Source organism: Oncorhynchus tshawytscha, linkage group LG10, assembly GCF_018296145.1.
Source record: "Oncorhynchus tshawytscha isolate Ot180627B linkage group LG10, Otsh_v2.0, whole genome shotgun sequence".
NCBI lineage: Eukaryota > Metazoa > Chordata > Actinopteri > Salmoniformes > Salmonidae > Oncorhynchus > Oncorhynchus tshawytscha.
Genome location: NC_056438.1, coordinates 7,264,510 through 7,288,969, shown reverse-complemented (window position 1 = coordinate 7,288,969; position 24,460 = coordinate 7,264,510). Strand labels below are relative to the sequence as shown.

The following is a 24,460-nucleotide window of genomic DNA, read 5'->3' as shown; positions in this document are numbered from 1 at the left end:
TCACTAGGCTACCTGCCGTGTTGGTGCTCAGGGGTCCTTTTATGTGGAAATGCCCTTACTGATCACTCTTTAGGATCACCACCTACAATAGTAAATTCAGGGTGAGCCAGTTCACACACACAAATCCAAGTCTTTGTAAGTACTTTACAGGTATTGATTGTCTATTGATTGGGTACCTCCGAGATTTCTAGGATTAATTACATTAAGTAGTCGTCACTTATCTTAATTACGCACGCACGACCCTCCTGTAATTTCCCATGGTTCATCAGTGGGTGTCTGTGCCCCCCCCCCCCACTCTCGATGGTCACATGATTAAACAGGATGCTGCAAGAGTTCCAGAAGGTTTAAACCTTCAGTGGCGTGTGTCTGTTTGTCAAATAAGAACATGCATCATTGTCTCCCGAAAACAGTTTCTCAGCCAGCCTCCCCCTCACCCACCCCCATTGGGGTTAGCTTGGGGGAAACTGACTCTATGCTGCGTTTGTTGTTCTAGTATCTTCAGATTAAGCAGTAGTGTGAGTGGGTGGGTGTGTGTGTGTGATGGAAGGCAGCAGGAGTTCACTAATACACCCTTGAACCCCCCCCCCCCACCTTTCTCTGTCCTGTGCTCTCTGTCCTGTGCTCTCTGTCCTGTGCTCTCTGTCCTGTGCTCTCTGTCCTGTGCTCTCTGTCCTGTGCTCTCTGTCCTGTGCTCTCTGTCCTGTGCTCTCTGTCCTGTGCTCTCTGTCCTGTGCTCTCTGTCCTGTGCTCTCTGTCCTGTGCTCTCTTGCTCTGTTTGTCTCCGTCGTCTTTCAGTTCAATTCAAGGGGCTGTATTAAAAAGGGAAACACATTGCCAAAGCAAGTGAAGTAGATAATAAACAAATGTGAAATAAACAATAAAAATGAACAGTAAACATTACACACACAGAAGTTTCAAAAGAATAAAGATATTACAAATGTCATATTATAAATATATATACAGTGTTGTAACAATGTACAAATAGTTAAAGTACAAAAGCGAAAATAAACATCTCTCTCTCTCTCTCTCTCTTCTCTCTCTTTCTCGTTATGTGTTCATATCTACAGTAGATGTGTAAAATAACTATTTTGACTCAGTAGATCGGTAGGTCCCAGGCAGACAAATAAGACATCCACAGAGGTCCCGGCTTCCGGTGTGAATCAACGTATTCCGTGTTTATGTTGTTTATGGTTCACAACGCTAACCCAGAATGTAGGCAGCAGCCATCTTGAAATGAGGTCATCGACTCAGCCTGCCCTTACTACCTGTATAAGTCACACCAAAGATTTTAAGGCACAGATCAATAGCCAAGATACTCAGCTTTCCGCGGACACCCTGCTTTTGCAGATAGGGGCTACTGTTCTCATACCAGACTGAATGGAGTAAAACAAATCTAATAGGGTCCCTAAATATTGGGACTTTACACTTAAGAGGTTAAATATTGTCTGGCTCTCATCAAGCTTCCCACTCAAGAAAAAGCTTTGATCTGTAACCAGTGCCTGCAACCTGGTTCAGGTTATCAGTCAACCTACTGATAGGTAGAAACAGTAGAGGAATGAAATCATCAACATGTATTGATCACATCTTTACTGATGCCTCAGACATCTGCTCTAAAGCAGCATCCAGATCCATAGGATGTAGTGATCATAACATAGTAGCCATATCTAGGAAAACCACAGTCCCAAAGCCAGAAAGAGTAGATGCTGCCTTGGCAACAACTAACAGGGATCCATAATACACATAAGACCCACTAACTAAATTATTTTTTATCAAAACAGTTTAACCTGTTTTGTTTTTTAGTTGTTGCAATAATCATCTATCTGAGTTTTATATAATTGTGTTTTTACGCTTATTGCACATTTATGAAAGACTAGAGAGCGAGTATAACAGTCTTTGGCTAAAATTCTGCGAGCTGTACGTGGTACTGCAATCCCGCTTGAGAAGCTGAGCATTCATTTTCCAGAATCAACGTTCATTGATACTCCTGTTTTTAGTAGTGTCTGTTTTGTGTACAATATGAGTAGTTGAGACATAAAAAGGGTATTTTCTTTGAAAGGTTAACTTCTCTATTACAGTAAAATAACGTCTCAATGTGTTTTGCTTTCCGTATGACCAATTTCTGGTGGACCGAACCTCAAAAGGAAATAGCGAGTTGAAATCGCTTGTCAGAGAGGAAGAAGTGATCTCTCATTTGTGTCGGTGTGAGTGGCAGGGGCGGGGGCAGGGGGAGGGGCTTATAGTGTGTAAACAGGAAGAGGCGACGTGAGGGTTTAAAAATATTTGACACGGGCCCTCGGATCCTCATAAAGTTCTACAGCTGCATCACTGAGAGCATCTTGACTGGCTGCACCACTGAGAGAATCCTGGCTGGCTGCACCACTGAGAGCATCCTGGCTGGCTGCACCACTGAGAGCATCCTGGCTGGCTGCACCACTGAGAGCATCCTGACTGGCTGCACCACTGAGAGCATCCTGGCTGGCTGCACCACTGAGAGCATCCTGGCTGGCTGCACCACTGAGAGCATCCTGGCTGGCTGCACCACTGAGAGCATCCTGACTGGCTGCACCACTGAGAGCATCTTGACTGGCTGCATCACCGCTTGGCATTTGACCTCAAGGCACTACAGAGGGTAGTGTGTACAGCCCAATACATCACTGGGCAGCTCCCTGCCATCCAGGACCTCTATACCAGGCGGTGTCAGACCCAAGCCATTTCCTCTGCTTCCGCACGGCAAGCGGTACCAGGGCACCAAGTCTGTAACAAACAGGACCATGAACAGCTTCTACCCCCCCCAAACTGACAAACAAGACTGCTACCTGCTACCCCCCCAAACTGACAAACAAGACTGACAAAAACTGACAAACAAGACTGCTACCTGCGTTGACCCTTATTTGCACGGACTCTACACACACACACACGCTGGACTCTACACGCACACTCACACATACTTACACACACACACACACACACTGGACTCTACCCGCACACTCACACATACTTACACTAACACCCCAACACACACACACACACACTCACCATATCATCTGCTGCTATTGTCTATCATTTATCCTGTTGTCTAGTCACCTGACCCTGGACCTGTATGTACATAGATACCTCAAGTACCTGGTACCCCTACACATCGACTCAGTACTGGTACTCCCTGTATATAGCCATGTTATTACCTGGTACTTCCTGTCTATAGCCACGTTATTACCTGGTACTTCCTGTATATAGCCATGTTATTACCTGGTACTCCCTGTATATAACCATGTTATTACCTGGTACTTCCTGTATACAGCCATGTTATTACCTGGTACTTCCTGTATATAGCCATGTTATTACCTGGTACTTCCTGTATATAGCCATGTTATTACCTGGTACTTCCTGTATATAGCCATGTTATTACCTGGTACTTCCTGTATATAACCAGGTTATTACCTGGTACTTCCTGTATATAGCCATGTTATTACCTGGTACTTCCTGTATATAACCAGGTTATTACCTGGTACTTCCTGTATATAGCCATGTTATTACCTGGTACTTCCTGTATATAGCCATGTTATTACCTGGTACTTCCTGTATATAGCCATGTTATTACCTGGTACTTCCTGTATACAGCCATGTTATTACCTGGTACTTCCTGTATATAACCAGGTTATTACCTGGTACTTCCTGTATACAACCAGGTTATTACCTGGTACTTCCTGTATACAGCCAGGTTATTACCTGGTACATTCCTGTATACAGCCATGTTATATTTACTCGTCATTGTTATTTGTTATTCACTGTGTATTTATTCCTTGCGTCACTATTTCTTCCCCCCCCCCAAAAAAATGTACTCAGCATTATTGGAGAAGCACCTGTAAGTAAGCATTTCACGGTTAGTTAGCATTTCACCTGTTGTTTACAAATCCAATTAGGTGTGTGTGTTGTGACAGTAGGTATGGCCGTAGATTGTAGGACACATTGTTCTCTCGGTGCGTTTCGGTCCGATCCAGCTAACACTGACACGTTGTCAGCTGTGCCAGCCTCATGTTGTTCTCATCTCCCCTGGCTGTGTGTGTAACACAAACCCTGTTACAAAATATGTTGCCTGTCAAGAAATCTGTACAATGTTTCATTTTATTTTTAGAAGCCAGTTCATACAGTTCCTCCTTTACCTGAGTGGCGCAGAGGTCTAAGGCACTACAGACCCTGGTTCGAATCCAGGCTGTATCACAGCGGTCTAAGGCACTACAGACCCTGGTTCGAATCCAGGCTGTATCACAGCGGTCTAAGGCACTACAGACCCTGGTTCGAATCCAGGCTGTATCACAGCGGTCTAAGGCACTACAGACCCTGGTTCGAATCCAGGCTGTATCACAGCGGTCTAAGGCACTACAGACCCTGGTTCGAATCCAGGCTGTATCACAGCGGTCTAAGGCACTACAGACCCTGGTTCGAATCCAGGCTGTATCACAGCGGTCTAAGGCACTACAGACCCTGGTTCGAATCCAGGCTGTATCACAGCGGTCTAAGGCACTACAGACCCTGGTTCGAATCCAGGCTGTATCACAGCGGTCTAAGGCACTACAGACCCTGGTTCGAATCCAGGCTGTATCACAGCGGTCTAAGGCACTACAGACCCTGGTTCGAATCCAGGCTGTATCACAGCGGTCTAAGGCACTACAGACCCTGGTTCGAATCCAGGCTGTATCACAGCGGTCTAAGGCACTACAGACCCTGGTTCGAATCCAGGCTGTATCACAGCGGTCTAAGGCACTACAGACCCTGGTTCGAATCCAGGCTGTATCACAGCGGTCTAAGGCACTACAGACCCTGGTTCGAATCTAGGCTGTATCACAGCGGTCTAAGGCACTACAGACCCTGGTTCGAATCCAGGCTGTATCACAGCGGTCTAAGGCACTACAGACCCTGGTTCGAATCCAGGCTGTATCACAGCGGTCTAAGGCACTACAGACCCTGGTTCGAATCCAGGCTGTATCACAGCGGTCTAAAGCACTACAGACCCTGGTTCGAATCCAGGCTGTATCACAGCGGTCTAAGGCACTACAGACCCTGGTTCGAATCCAGGCTGTATCACAGCGGTCTAAGGCACTACAGACCCTGGTTCGAATCCAGGCTGTATCACAGCGGTCTAAGGCACTACAGACCCTGGTTCGAATCCAGGCTGTATCACAGCGGTCTAAGGCACTACAGACCCTGGTTCGAATCCAGGCTGTATCACAGCGGTCTAAAGGCACTACAGACCCTGGTTCGAATCCAGGCTGTATCACAGCGGTCTAAGGCACTACAGACCCTGGTTCGAATCCAGGCTGTATCACAGCGGTCTAAGGCACTACAGACCCTGGTTCGAATCTAGGCTGTATCACAGCGGTCTAAAGCACTACAGACCCTGGTTCGAATCCAGGCTGTATCACAGCGGTCTAAGGCACTACAGACCCTGGTTCGAATATAGGCTGTATCACAGCGGTCTAAGGCACTACAGACCCTGGTTCGAATCCAGGCTGTATCACAGCGGTCTAAGGCACTACAGACCCTGGTTCGAATCCAGGCTGTATCACAGCGGTCTAAGGCACTAAAATCAAATCAAATCAAATCAGACCCTGGTTAGCAGATGTTATGCAGGCTGTTGTGCTTCTAGTTCCGACAATGCAGTAATAACGAGCAAGTAATCAACTAACAGAAAAAAACCCTGGTTAAAGAATATGTACATAAGAATATGAATGAGTGATGGTACAGAGCAGCATAGGCAAGATGTAGATGATATCAGTACAGTATATACATATGAGATAAGTATGTAAACCAAGTGGCATAGTTAAAGTGGCTAGTGATACATGTATTACATAAGGATGCAGTCGATGATATAGAGTACAGTATCAACGTATGCATATGAGATGAACAATGTAGGGTAAGTAACATTATATAAGGTAGCATTGTTTAAAGTGGCTAGTGATATATTTACATAATTTCCCATCAATTCCCATGATTAAAGTGGCTGGAGTAGAGTCAGTGTCATTGACAGTGTGTTGGCAGTAGCCACTCAATGTTAGTGGTGGCTGTTTAAGGTGTGATACAGCCTGGATCACACCTTAAAACACCAAAACACAGACCCTGGTTCGAATCTAGGCTGTATCACAGCGGTCTAAAGCACTACAGACCCTGGTTCGAATCCAGGCTGTATCACAGCGGTCTAAGGCACTACAGATCCTGGTTCGAATCCAGGCTGTATCACAGCGGTCTAAGGCACTACAGACCCTGGTTCGAATCCAGGCTGTATCACAGCGGTCTAAGGCACTACAGACCCTGGTTCGAATCCAGGCTGTATCACAGCGGTCTAAGGCATCTCAGACCCTGGTTCTCCAGGCTGTATCAGGGTCTAAGGCACTACAGACCCTGGTTCGAATCCAGGCTGTATTACAGCGGTCTGAAGCACTGCATCTCAGTACAAGAGGTGTCACCACAGACCCTGGTTCGAATCTAGGCTGTATCACAGCGGTCTAAGGCACTGCAGACCCTGGTTCTCAGGCTGTACAAGAGGTGGCACTACAGACCCTGGTTCGAATCCAGGCTGTATCACAGCGGTCTAAGGCACTACAGACCCTGGTTCATCTCTGTACAAGAGGTGTCACTACAGACCCTGGTTCGAATCTAGGCTGTATCACAGCGGTCTGACTACAGACTGCATCCAGGCTACAAGAGGTGGCACTACAGACCCTGGTTCGAATCCAGGCTGTATCACAGCGGTCTAAGGCACTACAGACCCTGGTTCATCTAGGCTGTATCACAGCGGTCTAAGGCACTACAGACCCTGGTTCGAATCCAGGCTGTATCACAGCGGTCTAAGGCACTACTGGTTCGAATCCAGGCTGTATCACAGCGTCACTACAGACCCTGGTTCGAATCCAGGCTGTATCACAGCGGTCTAAGGCACTACAGACCCTGGTTTGAATTCAGGCTGTATCACAGCGGTCTAAAGCACTGCATCTCAGTGCTAGAGGAGTCACTACAGACCCTGGTTCGAATCCAGGCTGTATTACAGCGGTCTGAAGCACTGCATCTCAGTACAAGAGGTGTCACCACAGACCCTGGTTCGAATCTAGGCTGTATCACAGCGGTCTAAAGCACTGCATCTCAGTACAAGAGGTGTCACTACAGTTCCTGCTTCGAATCCAGGCTGTATCAGATCCGGCCGTGATTGGGAGTTCCATAGAGCGGTGCACAATTGGCCCAGCATCGTCCGGGTTTGGCCCGGGGTAGGCCGTCATTATAAATAAGAATTTGTTCTTAACTGACTTTCCTTGTTAAATAAAGTTTAGGCAAAACACAATTGATTCACTGTTTAACGGATTCCCCCAGAAAAGTGAGGCGAGCGAGCAAATTAAAAATATTATTAAGGGGATAAGGAATAACTGTACCATGTTGTCCTCGACTATATGGACGTGAACAATAGGTGAAATATTACATTTCAGACTGATTTTCAGAGTGTTGTTATTAATACACTAATAAACACTAATAAACAGTATTCAGATTGATTGATTGGATGTATAATAGAATGCAATCCATCTTTCTATCATATTCAAAAATTATACTTTTTTCCCCCCTAAATGTATAAATGTTTTATCAGTTCATTGATCTACTTAATTGTAACAAATTCAAGAATTATTGACAAACAATTTGTAATCAAGTTAAAATATTGACCCCATAATAATGAGTTCATTACCTGAATGCAGCTCTCTTGCGATAACAAAATAAATACAAAATTCAAAATATGATTCGGCCTTGTAAGAAAGAGGGTCAATCAAGTCAGGTCTGCCAAATGTAACTTAGCATTGGATTAAATACAGAAATCCAGTATAACATCAAAAAACATGTTGTTTATAAGATGCACAAGTATCAATATAGATCAAGAGGTGTCACTACAGATCCTGGTTCGAATCCAGGCTGTATCAAATTCCAGCCCAGTAACTTCTCACCGCCGTATCCCCCTTCGACTGTCTCGCTGCCACCAAAAAAAAGACTGATTCTGATTGTTTTTTATTAACGGTTTATGCTAATTAGCTTTCAGCGGACATCGACTCTATTGGGTTTAAACAGACAAGATGCACACGGGCAACCCTGATTACAGTCAACACACAAGTCATTTTTTATAGTAGGCTAAGAATATAATAAAATATAACAGAATAAAATGTGAGTCTTGTGTTGATATTTCACAACCGTCGCAGACTTTTGGAGTCATATATATTTTCCACCACAATTTGCAAATCAATTCATTAAAAATCCTACAATGTGATTTTCTGGAATTTTTTTTCTCATTTTGTCTGTCATAGTTGAAGTGTACCTATGATGAAAATTACAGGCCTCTCTCATCTTTTTAAGTGGGAGAACTTGCACAATTGGTGGCTGACTAAATACTTTTTGCCCCACTGTGTGTGTGTGTGTGTGTGTGTGTGTGTGTGTGTGTGTGTATATATATATATATATATATATATATATATATATATATATATATATATATATATATATATATATATATATATATATATATATATATATATATATATATATATATATATATATATATACACACACACACACACACACACACACACCATTGAGTTAACTAATAGAGGAGCTATACTTCCTCTTATTAACAGCCAGAGAATTAACCAAATATCCAGACGGAGATGCAGTGAAACATACATCGCATTAAGTCGGTGTTAGGCGATATACCGTACGACAGGGCTGTCCACCCCTGTTCCTTTCAACGCCAGTTGTATCTAACCTGATTCAGTGGATCAACCAGTTGATTATTAGAATCGGGTGCAGAGTGAAAACCTACAGGATGGTAGCTGTCCAGGATAAAGGGTTGGAGAGCCCTGCTGTATAGTATGAACACACATAAGGCTACAAACCTGCTTGGGAGTAGAGCTAGTGAAGAGCTAAATAATTATCTTGTTAATTAATTTTTTATTTAACAAGGCAAGTCAGTTAAGAACAAATTCTTATTTTCAATGACAGCCTAGGAACAGTGGGTTTAACTGCCTTGTTCAGGGGGCAGAACGATAGATTTTTACCTTGTCAGCTCGGGGATTCGATCTAACAACCTTTCGGTTACTGGCCCAACACTCTAGCCACTAGGCTATCTGACGCTCCCAGCTAACATTTTCATAGCCTTTCATAACATAACCAATATCCAGATTGAGATTGAGTGAAAACAGAAATCTGACATTGATTTATCAAGCCCCTATGCTTCTCAAACAGCAGCGTGAAACAGTGGTGAAATAGTTTACGCGATTAGGCGTCAAAAGTATTATAACAACTGGATGATTTCGGGAGTTTCAGTAAGCAGCAATTTGATAAAAATGTAAGTAGAGGCTTTTTCGCCAGCAATACCTTTCACATATAAAGAGAAGTCTGCAAAAAAATTTGTCTGAAAAATTGGCGGGAAAAACTGGTTTGAAAGGTGTGTGGTTTTTTGTGTGTCTGGAGTCGTGACACAAAGTCAGGCCGAAGTTGTTTCTGGTTAGGGATAACGATTACGCTTACTGAAAGTACCACAGACACACACACGCTAACACACCTCACACACACGCTAACACACACACACACGCTAACACACATCACACACACACGCTAACACACACACACACACACGCTAACACAAACACACACTAACACACACACACACACACACACACACTAATACACACACACACACACACACACACGCTAATACACACACACATGCTAAAACACACACACACGCTAACACACACACACACACGCTAACACACACACACACTTCCTGTCTGGTTGACTTCTCTATCTCGGTCTTGTGTGTGTATATAAACACAGAAACCATTAGAATCCTAGTATCAGCTAGTAGCAGCTTTCACTACACCTAGAGAGACTGTCACCATCACTTGACCTAAAAAAAACCAATTCCTCAATTTCAACACAGTTCCTAAATCGTAACACAGTTACTAAATCCCAATACACTTTCATTATAGGTGTTGCATCAACTTATGTTGTGCACATAGCATGGTTATGTTGGGTTATGTCAAGCGGTGTGTGTGTGTTGGGTTATGTCAAGCGGTGTGTGTGTGTTGGGTTATGTCAAGTGGTGTGTGTGTGTTGGGTTATGTCAAGCGGTGTGTGTGTGTCACTGGTCTATCATGATCTGGGGTCTCCCCGATGGAGAGAATCACGAGATTGAACTTCACTCAACTTTCGAGAGTTTTCCTTGTTAACATTATCAACATTTCCCTTTTTTTACTGTGGTAAGTGTGATGGCATCAAAACCAAATGAACTGTGCAAGACATTTTGCTGTAGGCAGAACGCATTGGAGTAGGATTCTATTGCATTGACAGGCACGACCCTACACAGACCGGTGCGGCATAACCAATCAGAGCTGCAGTAGGCCTATATGCAAATAGACCATTTGCCATATATGGATCTGTGCCATTTGTGTTGAACTGGACTGTGTTTACAGCATGAGCGGTCGTGAGTAGATGCGCTTGTTATGAGATCATAGTAAGACCTGCATGTACAGTAGCCACGTGTGCACATTTAGTTGATATCCTTTGCTAGTTAGTGAGTTATTAGCCCAGTAATAGATCATTTGTAGTCAGCAATGGGGGAGGGGTTGCTTCCTACAAGAGCACAAAATGTCTACATTTCTAGACATCTTTGAAAACCCAGTCAGGTAATGTTGTTTTTTTGTCTTAAAGGGGTAGTGTTCTATTTTGAGACAAGCGTGAATAAGCTAAGTAGCCAATAGGCAGAGGGGAGTATAATTGGTCTGATTCTCTGTAATAATGGTATGGGAATAATAATGCATTTTATTTTGTAAAGTGTCTTGCATCAAACAACACAACACCATGTTCAGTCACCTCCTTGTCTGAAGCAGAAGTGAATAAACAGGTTAATGTCAAGCCCTGCAGGATTTTTCAAAAGTCTCTCAGAATGTAGGTCTACATTGAACGCCACACATTGGCTGCTACAGTAGGTTGAATGATAGAACAGCTGTTTCCATGTTAAAATATTATGGGATGCATTTTCTCCATTGTTGTTGATGGTAGACCCCTCTGATAGGCCTACATTATGATCAAATAGCCACAGCAGCCTACTTGACCACTGTTAAAACTGTAGAAGGTACAGCCTCAGTGTTCACAGTAAAACTGTAACTTAAAGCGAGTACAGCCTCAGTGTTCACAGTAAAACTGTAACTTAAAGCGAGTACAGCCTCAGTGTTCACAGTAAAACTGTAACTTAAAGCGAGTACAGCCTCAGTGTTCACAGTAAAACTGTAACTTAAAGCGGGTACAGCCTCAGTGTTCACAGTAAAACTGTAACTTAAAGCAGGTACAGCCTCAGTGTTCACAGTAAAACTGTAACTTAAAGCAGGGTTTACCTAAAGAACGGACGGGCGGGGCTAGAGGTGGGGCTAACACATTACACAAAGACCTTTTAGGGATACACACATCTATATTTGTCTTAAAATATTGTTTAATTTCTTTTGTAAAGTAATAACTTTTTGAAAAATTATTATTACATTTGTGAAAATGAAATTTGGCCAAAATAATAAATAAATAAATAATTATAATCCAGTACATCTCTTCATAGTGGTTCCAAGTCTCCATGATAGGGCCAATTCTTCATAAATATGATCAATTATAAATCTACTGTTTTCTTGCAAAAAATACTTTACATGAGTACAATCAACAGGGGTAATGGAAGGTGAGTTCTGAGGGTCTAGTCATGACTCAACAGGGGTAATGGAAGGTGAGTTCTGAGGGTCTAGTCATGACTCAACAGGGGTAATGGAAGGTGAGTTCTGAGGGTCTAGTCATGACTCAACAGGGGTAATGGAAGGTGAGTTCTGAGGGTCTAGTCATGACTCAACAGGGGTAATGGAAGGTGAGTTCTGAGGGTCTAGTCATGACTCAACAGGGGTAATGGAAGGTGAGTTCTGAGGGTCTAGTCATGACTCAACAGGGGTAATGGAAGGTGAGTTCTGAGGGTCTAGTCATGACTCAACAGGGGTAATGGAAGGTGAGTTCTGAGGGTCTAGTCATGACTCAACAGGGGTAATGGAAGGTGAGTTCTGAGGGTCTAGTCATGACTCAACAGGGGTAATGGAAGGTGAGTTCTGAGGGTCTAGTCATGACTCAACAGGGGTAATGGAAGGTGAGTTCTGAGGGTCTAGTCATGACTCAACAGGGGTAATGGAAGGTGAGTTCTGAGGGTCTAGTCATGACTCAACAGGGGTAATGGAAGGTGAGTTCTGAGGGTCTAGTCATGACTCAACAGGGGTAATGGAAGGTGAGTTCTGAGGGTCTAGTCATGACTCAACAGGGGTAATGGAAGGTGAGTTCTGAGGGTCTAGTCATGACTCAACAGGGGTAATGGAAGGTGAGTTCTGAGGATCTTTACACAATCCTGAATAATGAAGCAACACCTGAGGTAATGGCATCTAAAATGATTGGAGCATTTTTAGTTGTACATGATAAAGTCCAGACTAGAGTCAGTATGAGAGAGGAGATAACATGATACAGTTCCAGACTCCCAGACTCCCAGTGGTTCCTCAGGACAGACTAGAGTCAGTATGAGAGGGGAGATAACATGATACAGTCCAGACTAGAGTCAGTATGAGAGAGGAGATAACATGATACAGTCCAGACTAGAGTCAGTATGAGAGAGGAGATAACATGATACAGTCCAGACTAGAGTCAGTATGAGAGAGGAGATAACATGATACAGTCCAGACTCCCAGTGGATCCTCAGGACAGACTAGAGTCAGTATGAGAGGGGAGATAACATGATACAGTCCAGACTCCCAGTGGTTCCTCAGGACAGACTAGAGTCAGTATGAGAGAGGAGATAACATGATACAGTCCAGACTCCCAGTGGTTCCTCAGGACAGACTCCCAGTGGTTCCTCAGGACAGACTCCCAGTGGTTCCTCAGTCCAGACTCCCAGTGTTTCCTCAGTCCAGACTCCCAGTGGTTCCTCAGTCCAGACTCCCAGTGGTTCCTCAGTCCAGACTCCCAGTGGTTCCTCAGTCCAGACTCCCAGTGGTTCCTCAGACTCCCAGTGGTTCCTCAGAGACTCCCAGTGTTTCCTCAGTTCAGACTCCCAGTGGTTCCTCAGTCCAGACTCCCAGTGGTTCCTCAGTCCAGACTCCCAGTGGTTCCTCAGTCCAGACTCCCAGTGGTTCCTCGGGACAGACTCCCAGTGGTTCCTCGGGACAGACTCCCAGTGGTTCCTCGGGACAGACTCCCAGTGGTTCCTCGGGACAGACTCCCAGTGGTTCCTCGGGACAGACTCCCAGTGGTTCCTCGGGACAGACTCCCAGTGGTTCCTCGGGACAGACTCCCAGTGGTTCCTCGGGACAGACTCCCAGTGGTTCCTCGGGACAGACTCCCAGTGGTTCCTCGGGACAGACTAGCTGTGAGTGAAGTGGAGCGGGCATAACAACACTCTGTCCTGTAGATACACACTGACCAAGATAGCAACACTCTGTCCTGTAGATACACACTGACCAAGATAACAACACTCTGTCCAGTAGATACACACTGACCAAGATAACAACACTCTGACCAAGATAACAACACTCTGACCAAGATAACAACACTCTGTCCTGTAGATACACACTGACCAAGATAACAACACTCTGACCAAGATAACAACACTCTGTCCTGTAGATACACACTGACCAAGATAACAACACTCTGACCAAGATAACAACACTCTGTCCTGTAGATACACACTGACCAAGATAACAACACACTGACCAAGATAACAACACTCTGTCCTGTAGATACACACTGACCAAGATAACAACACTCTGACCAAGATAACAACACTCTGTCCTGTAGATACACACTGACCAAGATAACAACACACTGACCAAGATAACAACACTCTGTCCCGTAGATACACACTGACCAAGATAACAACACTCTGACCAAGATAACAACACACTGACCAAGATAACAACACTCTGACCAAGATAACAACACTCTGTCCTGTAGATACACTCTGACCAAGATAACAACACTCTGACCAAGATAACAACACTCTGACCAAGATAACAACACACTGACCAAGATAACAACACACTGGCCAAGATAACAACACTCTGACCAAGATAACAACACTCTGTCCTGTAGATACACTCTGACCAAGATAACAACACTCTGACCAAGATAACAACACTGACCAAGATAACAACACACTGACCAAGATAACAACACACTGACCAAGATAACAACACTCTGACCAAGATAACAACACTCTGTCCTGTAGATACACACTGACCAAGATAACAACACTCTGTCCTGTAGATACACACTGACCAAGATAACAACACTCTGACCAAGATAACACTCTGACCAAGATAACAACACTCTGTCCTGTAGATACACACTGACCAAGATAACAACACTCTGACCAAGATAACAACACTCTGTCCTGTAGATACACACTGACCAAGATAACAACACTCTGACCAAGATAACAACACTCTGTCCTGTAGATACACACTGACCAAGATAACAACACTCTGACCAAGATAACAACACTCTGTCCTGTAGATACACACTGACCAAGATAACAACACTCTGACCAAGATAACAACACTCTGTCCTGTAGATACACACTGACCAAGATAACAACACACTGACCAAGATGACAACACTCTGTCCTGTAGATACACACTGACCAAGATAACAACACACTGACCAAGATAACAACACACTGACCAAGATAACAACACTCTGACCAAGATAACAACACTCTGTCCTGTAGATACACTCTGACCAAGATAACAACACTCTGACCAAGATAACAACAACCAAGATAACAACACACTGACCAAGATAACAACACACTGACCAAGATAACAACACTCTGACCAAGATAACAACACTCTGTCCTGTAGATACACTCTGACCAAGATAACAACACTCTGACCAAGATAACAACACTGACCAAGATAACAACACACTGACCAAGATAACAACACACTGACCAAGATAACAACACTCTGACCAAGATAACAACACTCTGTCCTGTAGATACACACTGACCAAGATAACAACACTGTCCTGTAGATACACACTGACAAAGATAACAACACTCTGACCAAGATAACAACACTCTGTCCTGTAGATACACACTGACCAAGATAACAACACTCTGTCCTGTAGACACACACTGACAAAGATAACAACACACTGACCAAGATAACAACACTCTGACCAAGATAACACTCTGTCCTGTAGATACACACTGACCAAGATAACAACACTCTGACCAAGATAACAACACTCTGTCCTGTAGATACACACTGACCAAGATAACAACACTCTGTCCTGTAGATACACACTGACCAAGATAACAACACTCTGACCAAGATAACAACACTCTGACCAAGATAACAACACTCTGTCCTGTAGATACACACTGACCAAGATAACAACACACCGACCAAGATAACAACACACTGACCAAGATAACAACACACTGACCAAGATAACAACACTCTGTCCTGTAGATACACACTGACCAAGATAACAACACTCTGACCAAGATAACAACACTGTCCAAGATAACAACACTCTGTCCTGTAGATACACACTGACCAAGATAACAACACTCTGACCAAGATAACAACACTCTGTCCTGTAGATACACACTGACCAAGATAACAACACTTTGTCCTGTAGATACACACTGACCAAGATAACAACACTCTGACCAAGATAACAACACTCTGTCCTGTAGATACACACTGACCAAGATAACAACACACCGACCAAGATAACAACACACTGACCAAGATAACAACACACTGACCAAGATAACAACACTCTGTCCTGTAGATACACACTGACCAAGATAACAACACACTGACCAAGATAACAACACTGTCCAAGATAACAACACTCTGTCCTGTAGATACACACTGACCAAGATAACAACACACTGACCAAGATAACAACACACTGACCAAGATAACAACACTCTGTCCTGTAGATACACACTGACCAAGATAACAACACACTGACCAAGATAACAACACTCTGTCTTGTAGATACACACTGACCAAGATAACACTCTGTCCTGTAGATACACACTGACCAAGATAACAACACTCTGTCCTGTAGACACACACTGACAAAGATATCAACACTCTGTGATTGTTAGAAATACACTCTACTGTAGACGCCGGTAGAGAAAGATCTTGTTCTCTACAATGATTCTCTCTGACCCTCTCCTTCCCTTGTTTGCTCTCATTCTCTCGCTCTCTCTCACTCTCTCGTGCTCTCTCTCTCGTGCTCTCTCGTTCTCTCTCTTGTTCCCTCTCTCTCGTGCTCTCTCGTTCTCTCTCGTTCCCTCTCTTTCATTCTCTCTCGTTCTCTCTCTCGTTCCCTCTCTCGTGCTCTCTCTCTCTCGTTCCCTCTCTCGTTCTCTCTCATTCCCTCTCACTCTCGTTCCCTCTCTCTCTCATTCCCTCTCTCGTGCTCTCTCGTTCCCTCTCTCGTGCTCTCTCGTTCCCTCTCTCGTGTTCTCTCGTTCCCTCTCTCGTGTTCTCTCGTTCCCTCTCTCGTGCTCTCTCGTTCCCTCTCTTTCATTCTCTCTCGTTCCCTCTCTCGTTCCCTCTCTCGTGCTCTCTCTCTCTCATTCCCCCTCTCTCGTTCTCTCTTTCTCTCTCGCTCTCGTTCCCTCTCGCTCTTGTTCCCTCTCTCGTTCCCTCTCGTGCTCTCTCGTTCCCTCTCTCGAGCTCTCTCGTTCTCTCTCTCGTTCCCTCTCTCGTTCTCTCTCTCTCTCGTTCCCTCTCTCGTTCCCTCTCTTGTTCCCTCTCTCGTTCTCTCTCGTTCCCTCTCTCTCTCTCGTTCCCTCTCTCTCTCGTTCCCTCTCTCTCTCGTTCCCTCTCTTGTTCCCTCTCTCGTGCTCTCTCGTTCCCTCTCTCGTGCTCTCTCGTGCCCTCTCTCGTGCCCTCTCTCGTTCCCTCTCTCGTGCTCTCTCGTTCCCTCTCTTGTGCTCTCGCTGCCTCTGTTGCTCTGTGCTGTGCCTCTTTCTCTCTTGGTGCCACCCTCCCCCAGCTCTCTTGGTAACCCCCTCCCTCCAGCTCTCTTTTTCTGACTTACTGACTGACTGGTAGCACATGTTGTGTGGAACATTCTTTGTGTCGGCTTACCTCACTCTCACCCCAGCTTCTGTCTGTCTCTGTGTGGTGTGGTGTGTGTGTGTGTGTGTGTGTGTGTGTCACCTCTCTGTCAGGCTCTGCCGCTCTGATTAAATCCCTTATATCTACTTAGCTCTAACACACACACACGGTTCCCCTCCTTCCTTTACCCTAGCTAAATGCATTAACTCAGTTAGAATTTCTGTGTGTGTGTGTGTGTTAGGATAAAGGACAGAGAGAGAGAAGTGTGGCTACATCTCTGTGTATTTGAGCGTCAGCAATGTGCTTGCCTTGGCTTGCGTGTGTGTCAATGCGCCTGTGTGCTGTGTGTGGCCTGTAGGCAGGTGCAGTGACAGCTGGCTTGGGCAGCCCTAACCGAGGGGGAGGATGAGGGGGGAGAGAGAGAACCGAGGGGGAGGATGAGGGGGGAGAGAGAGAGAATCGAGGGGAGTGAGAGGGAGAGAACCGAGGGGGAGGTTGAGGGGGTGAGAGGGGGAGGATGAGGGGGTGAGAGGGGGAGGATGAGGGGGAGAGAGAAGCGAGGGGGAGGATGAGGGGGAAGAGAGAGAAGCGAGGGGGGAGGATGAGGGGGAGAGAGGGGGAGGATGAGGGGGAGAGAGAGAACCGAGGGGGAGAATGAGGGGGTGAGAGGGAGAGAACCGAGGGGGAGGATGAGGGGGAGAGAGAGAACCGAGGGGGAGGATGAGGGGGAGAGAGAGAGAAGCGAGGGGGATGAGAGGGGAGAGAGAGAGAAGCGAGGGGAGGATGAGGGGGGAGAGAGAGAAGCGAGGGGGAGGATGAGGGGGAGAGAGAGAGGGGGAGGATGAGGGGGAGAGAGAGAAGCGAGGGGAGGATGAGGGGGAGAGAGAGAAGCGAAGTGGAGGATGAGGGGGAGAGAGAGAACCGAGGGGGAGGATGAGGGGGAGAGAGGGAGAGTACCGAGGGGGAGGATGAGGGGGAGAGAGAACCGAGGAGGAGGATGAGGGGGAGAGAGAGAACCGAGGGGGAGGATGAGGGGGAGAGAGAGGCGAGGGGGAGGATGAGGGAGGAGAGAGAGAAGCGAGGGGGAGGATGAGGGGGAGAGAGGGAGAGAACCGAGGGGGAGGATGAGGGGGGAGAGAGGGAGAGAACCGAGGGGGAGGATGAGGTGGGAGAGAGAGAACCGAGGGGGAGGATGAGGGGGAGAGAGAGAACCGAGGGGGAGGATGAGGGGGAGGATGAGGGGGAGGATGAGGGGGAGAGAGAGCGAGGGGGAGGATGAGGGGGAGAGAGAGAAGCGAGGGGGAGGATGAGGGGGAGAGAGAGAGCGAGGGGGAGGATGAGGGGGAGAGAGAGAGAGAAAAGGAGTGAGAGACATGACAGATTATAGATAGAAAGACAAAACACTCGAAAACTATAATTATTTTGGAACTTTTGAGTGTAATTTGTGAGTTTGAGAGAAATGGGGCGGGGAGGAGAGGGAGAGAGATGGGGGAGAGGGAGAGAGATGGGGGAGAGGGAGAAACAGAGATGGAGAGACAGAGAGATGGGGAAAAGGGAGAGAAGGACAGGGAGCGAAACAATGAGATGGAGGAGAGAGAGAGAGAGATGGGGGGAAAGAGGGAACGACAGAGAGAAACAGATGGGGAAGAGGGAAAAGAGAGGGAGATGGGAGAGACAAAAAGAGATGTGGGGAAAAGAGGTAGAAGGTCAGACGAGAGAATCAGGGAGACATAATAGTCATTAGAAATCTGAGATGGAGGGATAAAAATAGAAATGAGGTCAGAGAGAGGAGACCAATTAAGCGTAGAAAATAGTCACGTATTCTAGAACACATTTGGGTTGAGAAATAGTCATGTATTCTAGAACACATATGGGTTGAGAAATAGTCATGTATTCTAGAACACATATGGGTTGAGACACATATGGGTTGAGAAATAGTCATGTATTCTAGAACACATTTGGGTTGAGAAATAGTCATGTATTCTAGAACACATATGGGTTGAGAAATAGTCATGTATTCTAGAACACATATGGGTTGAGAAATAGTCATGTATTCTAGAACACATATGGGTTGAGACACATATGGGTTGAGAAATAGTCATGTATTCTAGAACACATTTGGGTTGAGAAATAGTCATGTATTCTAGAACACATATGGGTTGAGAAATAGTCATGTATTCTAGAACACATATGGGTTGAGAAATAGTCATGTGTTCTAGAACACATATGGGTTGAGAAATAGTCATGTATTCTAGAACACATATGGGTTGAGAAATAGTCATGTATTCTAGAACACATTTGGGTTGAGAAATAGTCATGTATTCTAGAACACATATGGGTTGAGAAATAGTCATGTATTCTAGAACACATTTGGGTTGAGAAATAGTCATGTATTCTAGAACACATTTGGGTTGAGAAATAGTCATGTATTCTAGAACACATTTGGGTTGAGAAATAGTCATGTATTCTAGAACACATATGGGTTGAGAAATAGTCATGTATTCTAGAACACATATGGGTTGAGAAATAGTCATGTATTCTAGAACACATTTGGGTTGAGAAATAGTCATGTATTCTAGAACACATTTGGGTTGAGAAATAGTCATGTATTCTAGAACACATTTGGGTTGAGAAATAGTCATGTATTCTAGAACACATATGGGTTGAGAAATAGTCATGTATTCTAGAACACATATGGGTTGCGTCTAGATGTCGACCGATTTAATCGGCATGGCTGATTTTAATTAGGGCGGATTTCAAGTTTTCATAACCATCGATAATCGGCCTTTTTGGACGCCGATTACATTGCATTCCACGAGGAGACTGCGTGGCGGACCCGAACCCGGACGACGCTGGGCACATGGTGCGCCGCCCTATGGGGCTCCCAATCACGGCCGGTTGTGATACAGCCTGGAACCTTGGTGGAAACCTGCTCCAGAGCGCTGAGGATATCAGACTGGGGCGAAGGTTCACCTTCCAACAGGACAACGACCCTAAGCACACAGACATGACAACGCAGGAGTGGCTTTGGGACAAGTCTCTAAATGTCCTTGAGTGGCCCAGCCAGAGCCCGGACTTAAACCCGATCGAACATCTCTGGAGAGACCTGAAAATAGCTGTGGTAGTGATGTCATTTCAATCTGACAGAGTCTTGAGAGTGATCTGCATTAGAAGAATGGGATGTCATTACAGGTGGTATTGTGCTGTCATTATGGAGTATTGTGATGTCATTATTGGGTATCATGATGTCATTATGGACTATTGTGATGTCATTATGGAGTATTGTGATGTCATTATGGGGTATTGTGATGTCATGATTGGGTATCGTGATGTCATTATGGACTATTGTGATGTCATTATGGAGTATTGTGATGTCATTATGGAGTATTGTGATGTCATTATGGAGTATTGTGATGTCATTATGTCATTATGGGTATTGTGATGTCATTATGGGTATTGTGATGTCATTATGGAGTATTGTGATGTCATTATGGAGTATTGTGATGTCATTATGGAGTATTGTGATGTCATTATGGAGTAGTATTGTGATGTCATTATGGATGTCATTATGTATTGTGATGTCACTATGGGGTATCGTGATGTCATTATGGAGTATTGTGATGTCATTATGGGGTATTGTGATGTCATGATTGGGTATCGTGATGTCATTATGGACTATTGTGATGTCATTATGGAGTATTGTGATGTCATTATGGAGTATTGTGATGTCATTATGGGGTATCGGGATGTCATTATGGAGTATTGTGATGTCATTATGGAGTATTGTGATGTCATTATGGGGTATCGGGATGTCATTATGGAGTATTGTGATGTCATTATGGAGTATTGTGATGTCATTATGGAGTATTGTGATGTCATTATGGAGTATTGTGTGTATATTTGACGAGTAATAAAAACAATTGAATATTTTTTTTTTTAAAGGCATAACAAAATGTGGGGAAAAGTCCAGGGTTCTGAATCATTTCTGAATGCATCGTAGATGTTGTTCCTCATCCCTCCCTCCTTCTTTTTCCTTGAATGACAGGAGGAGGCTATACCAGAGTTGGAGATAGATGTGGATGAGCTGCTGGACATGCCTAGCGATGATGACAGAGGAGCCAGAGTTAAAGATCTCCTGGTAGACTGTTACAAACCTACTGAGGTACATCAGTTCCACCGCCAGAGGACCGCAATGGAAATACATGTTTACATCTTATCCTGAATCATTTTAAAAACATTGTATTCGTGGTTGAATTGTGGTTTTTATTTGTTTGGGAACCATACCAAGCACACCAACATAGAAATATGAAAACTAGAACACACCCCCCCTAGTCACGCACTGACCTACAATACCATAGAAAACCAGGGCGTGACAACTAACACCATACCTATCCAATTAATTGATCAGGGCTCACCTGGTGTCCCAGGTCTGAATCCATCCCTTAATAGAGGGAGAGGATGAAAAACCATCCATGTTTCGGCCCTCCAGGACCGACATTGAACTTGTTTTAGGTCCATGTGAGGTACATAGGAGGCTGTTGTTTCTGGACGGTCCTCTGTCGCTCTTTGAGTCCACCATTTTGAGAAGCCATTTTGTCTATGGTCGTGGCAGAATCAGAATTCTTTAGGTAACATTTATAAATAAGATGTTTTATTCATTTTATTGCATGCTATATGTATGTTTAGACTTTGTACTAATGGTGTGTTTTGTCCCTCTTCTCTCCCTGTAGGTGGTTGTTTCTAATGGTGTGTTTTGTCCCTCTTCTCTCCCTGTAGGTGGTTGTTTCTAATGGTGTGTTTTGTCCCTCTTCTCTCCCTGTAGGTGGTTGTTTCTAATGGTGTGTTTTGTCCCTCTTCTCTCCCTGTAGGTGGTTGTTTCTAATGGTGTGTTTTGTCCCTCTTCTCTCCCTGTAGGTGGTTGTTTCTAATGGTGTGTTTTGTCCCTCTTCTCTCCCTGTAGGTGGTTGTTTCTAATGGTGTGTTTTGTCCCTCTTCTCTCCCTGTAGGTGGTTGTTTCTAATGGTGTGTTTTGTCCCTCTTCTCTCCATGTAGGACTTTGTGTCTGGTCTGCTGGATAAGATACGTGGCATGCAGAAACTCACCACCCCCCAGAAGAAATAACCTCAACCCTGAGTCACCCCTCCTCCTCACCCCCTGCCTCCTCCCTCCTCCCGCCTCCCTCTCTCACTCCAACCTCACCCCAAGAAACAGGAGCTTGGCTTCCTCAGAGATAGAGGAGAAAAAGAGGAGTAAGATAGGTGATTGAAGCAGCCAATCAGATCCAAGCAGGGTGTATGATGTCATATCCTGTGATTTTTTTTTATTTTAATGCTTTATTTAGTTTACATTTATTTCGATATTTTTTTTTTTAAGGGGTTTGTATTGTTGTTAAATAATCAAACGATCGGTCATATTTCTCATGTTAATGAGTGAATATAGCATACTATAATGATGCTGTAAACCAAGCCCAGGATATATTCTGTTTTAGTAGCCGAGCCCAGGATATATTCTGTTTTAGTAGCCAAGCCCAGGATATATTCTGTTTTAGTAGCCAAGGAGGGGGGGGGGCACTGGGTAGTGGAAAATGTGTCTGAATGTGTACATCCAAATATCCACACACACACACACACACACACACACACACTCAGGGAACAGCAGAAACACAGACCACAGCTGCTGTTCCTTCACACACACACACAGATGTGAACACTGGTACACACACACATAAACACACACACATAAACACACACACATAAACACACACACTGGCGCCCTCTCGTCAACACACACACGGGAAAGAGGTGGTGGTGGTGGTGGGGGGGGGGTATAATCATTGAGAGAGATAAATGGAGAAAAAGAGAGAGAATCAGAGGTCTTACTCTTCCTGGCTTGGCTGCCTCACAAGGCCTTAGTGTTGCCAATCATGCAGCTCTCTCACTCACCCCATGTCTCTCTTTTGCCCCTCCTTCCTCTGACTCCTTCCTCTCTCCTTCCTCTGACTCCTTCCTCTGACTCCTTCCTCTGTCTCCTTCCTCTGACTCCTTCCTCTGACTCCTTCCTCTGACTCCTTCCTCTGACTCCTTCCCTTTCTACTTTCAGCAATCTATAGATGACTCCATCTCTCTCTCCTTCCTTCCCTCTCCCTCCCTCTGTCCTTCCCACCCTCCATCCCTCTCTCCCTCCTTCCCACCCTCCATCCCTCTCTCCCTCCTTCCCACCCTCCTTCCCACCCTCCATCCATCTCTCTCCCTCCTTCCCACCCGCCATCCCTCCTTCCCACCCTCCATCCCTCTCTCCCTCCTTCCTACCCTCCATCCCTTTCTCCCTCCTTCCCACCCTCCATCCCTCTCTCCCTCCTTCCTTCCCTCTCTCCCTCCTTCCCACCTTCCATCCCTCTCTCCCTCCTTCCTACCCTCCATCCCTCTCTCCCTCCTTCCCACCCTCCATCCCTCTCTCCCTCCTTCCCACCTTCCATCCCTCTCTCCCTCCTTCCTACCCTCCATCCCTCTCTCCCTCCTTCCCACCCTCCATCCCTCTCTCCCTCCTTCCTACCCTCCATCCCTCTCTCCCTCCTTCCCACCCTCCATCCCTCTCCCCCTTCCCCTCCACCCCTCTCCCTCCTTCCCTTCCATCTCTCTCTCCCTCCTTCCCACCCTCCATCCCTCCCTCCTTCCCTTCCATCTCTCTCTCCCTCCTTCCCACCTTCCATCCCTCTCTCCCTCCTTCCTACCCTCCATCCCTCTCTCCCTCCTTCCTACCCTCCATCCCTCTCTCCCTCCTTCCTACCCTCCATCCCTCTCTCCCTCCTTCCCACCCTCCCTCCTTCCCACCCTCCATCCCTCTCTCCCCCTCCTACCCTCCATCCCTCTCTCCCTCCTTCCCTTCCATCCCTCCCTCCCTCCATCCCTCTCCCTCCTTCCCTCTCTCATCTCACTCTCCTTCCCTCCATCCCTCTCTCCCTCCTTCCCTTCCATCCCTCCCTCCCTCCATCCCTCTCCCCCTTCCCTTCCATCCCTCTCTCCCTCCTTCCCTCTCTCATCTCACTCTCCTTCCCTCCATCCCTCTCTCCTTCCTACCCTCCATCCCTCTCTCCCTCCTTCCCACCCTCCATCCCTCTCTCCCTCCTTCCCACCCTCCATCCCTCTCTCCCTCCTTCCATCCCTCTCTCCCTCCTTCCCTTCCATCCCTCCATCTGTTGTTTAATAACTGACGTTGCCTTAGGTCTATATTGAAGTTACAAACCAAATAAAAGGAGACGTCCATTTTTAACAACAATTTAA

At 45.5% G+C, this 24,460-nt stretch overlaps 1 protein-coding gene across 1 annotated transcript in view; it reads left to right on the top strand.

Annotated features, from left to right (window-relative positions):
- Positions 1-22,827, top strand: part of LOC112240944 (protein phosphatase 1 regulatory subunit 14B) — a 47,361-nt gene extending 24,534 nt beyond the window's left edge. Inside the window, exons 2-3 of the mRNA XM_042329463.1 lie at positions 21,226-21,342; positions 22,233-22,827. Coding sequence (XP_042185397.1) covers positions 21,226-21,342; positions 22,233-22,301 — 186 coding nt within the window. The 3' untranslated portion in view covers positions 22,302-22,827. The remainder of the gene's footprint in view (positions 1-21,225; positions 21,343-22,232) is intronic.
- The last annotated feature ends 1,633 nt before the right edge of the window (positions 22,828-24,460 follow it).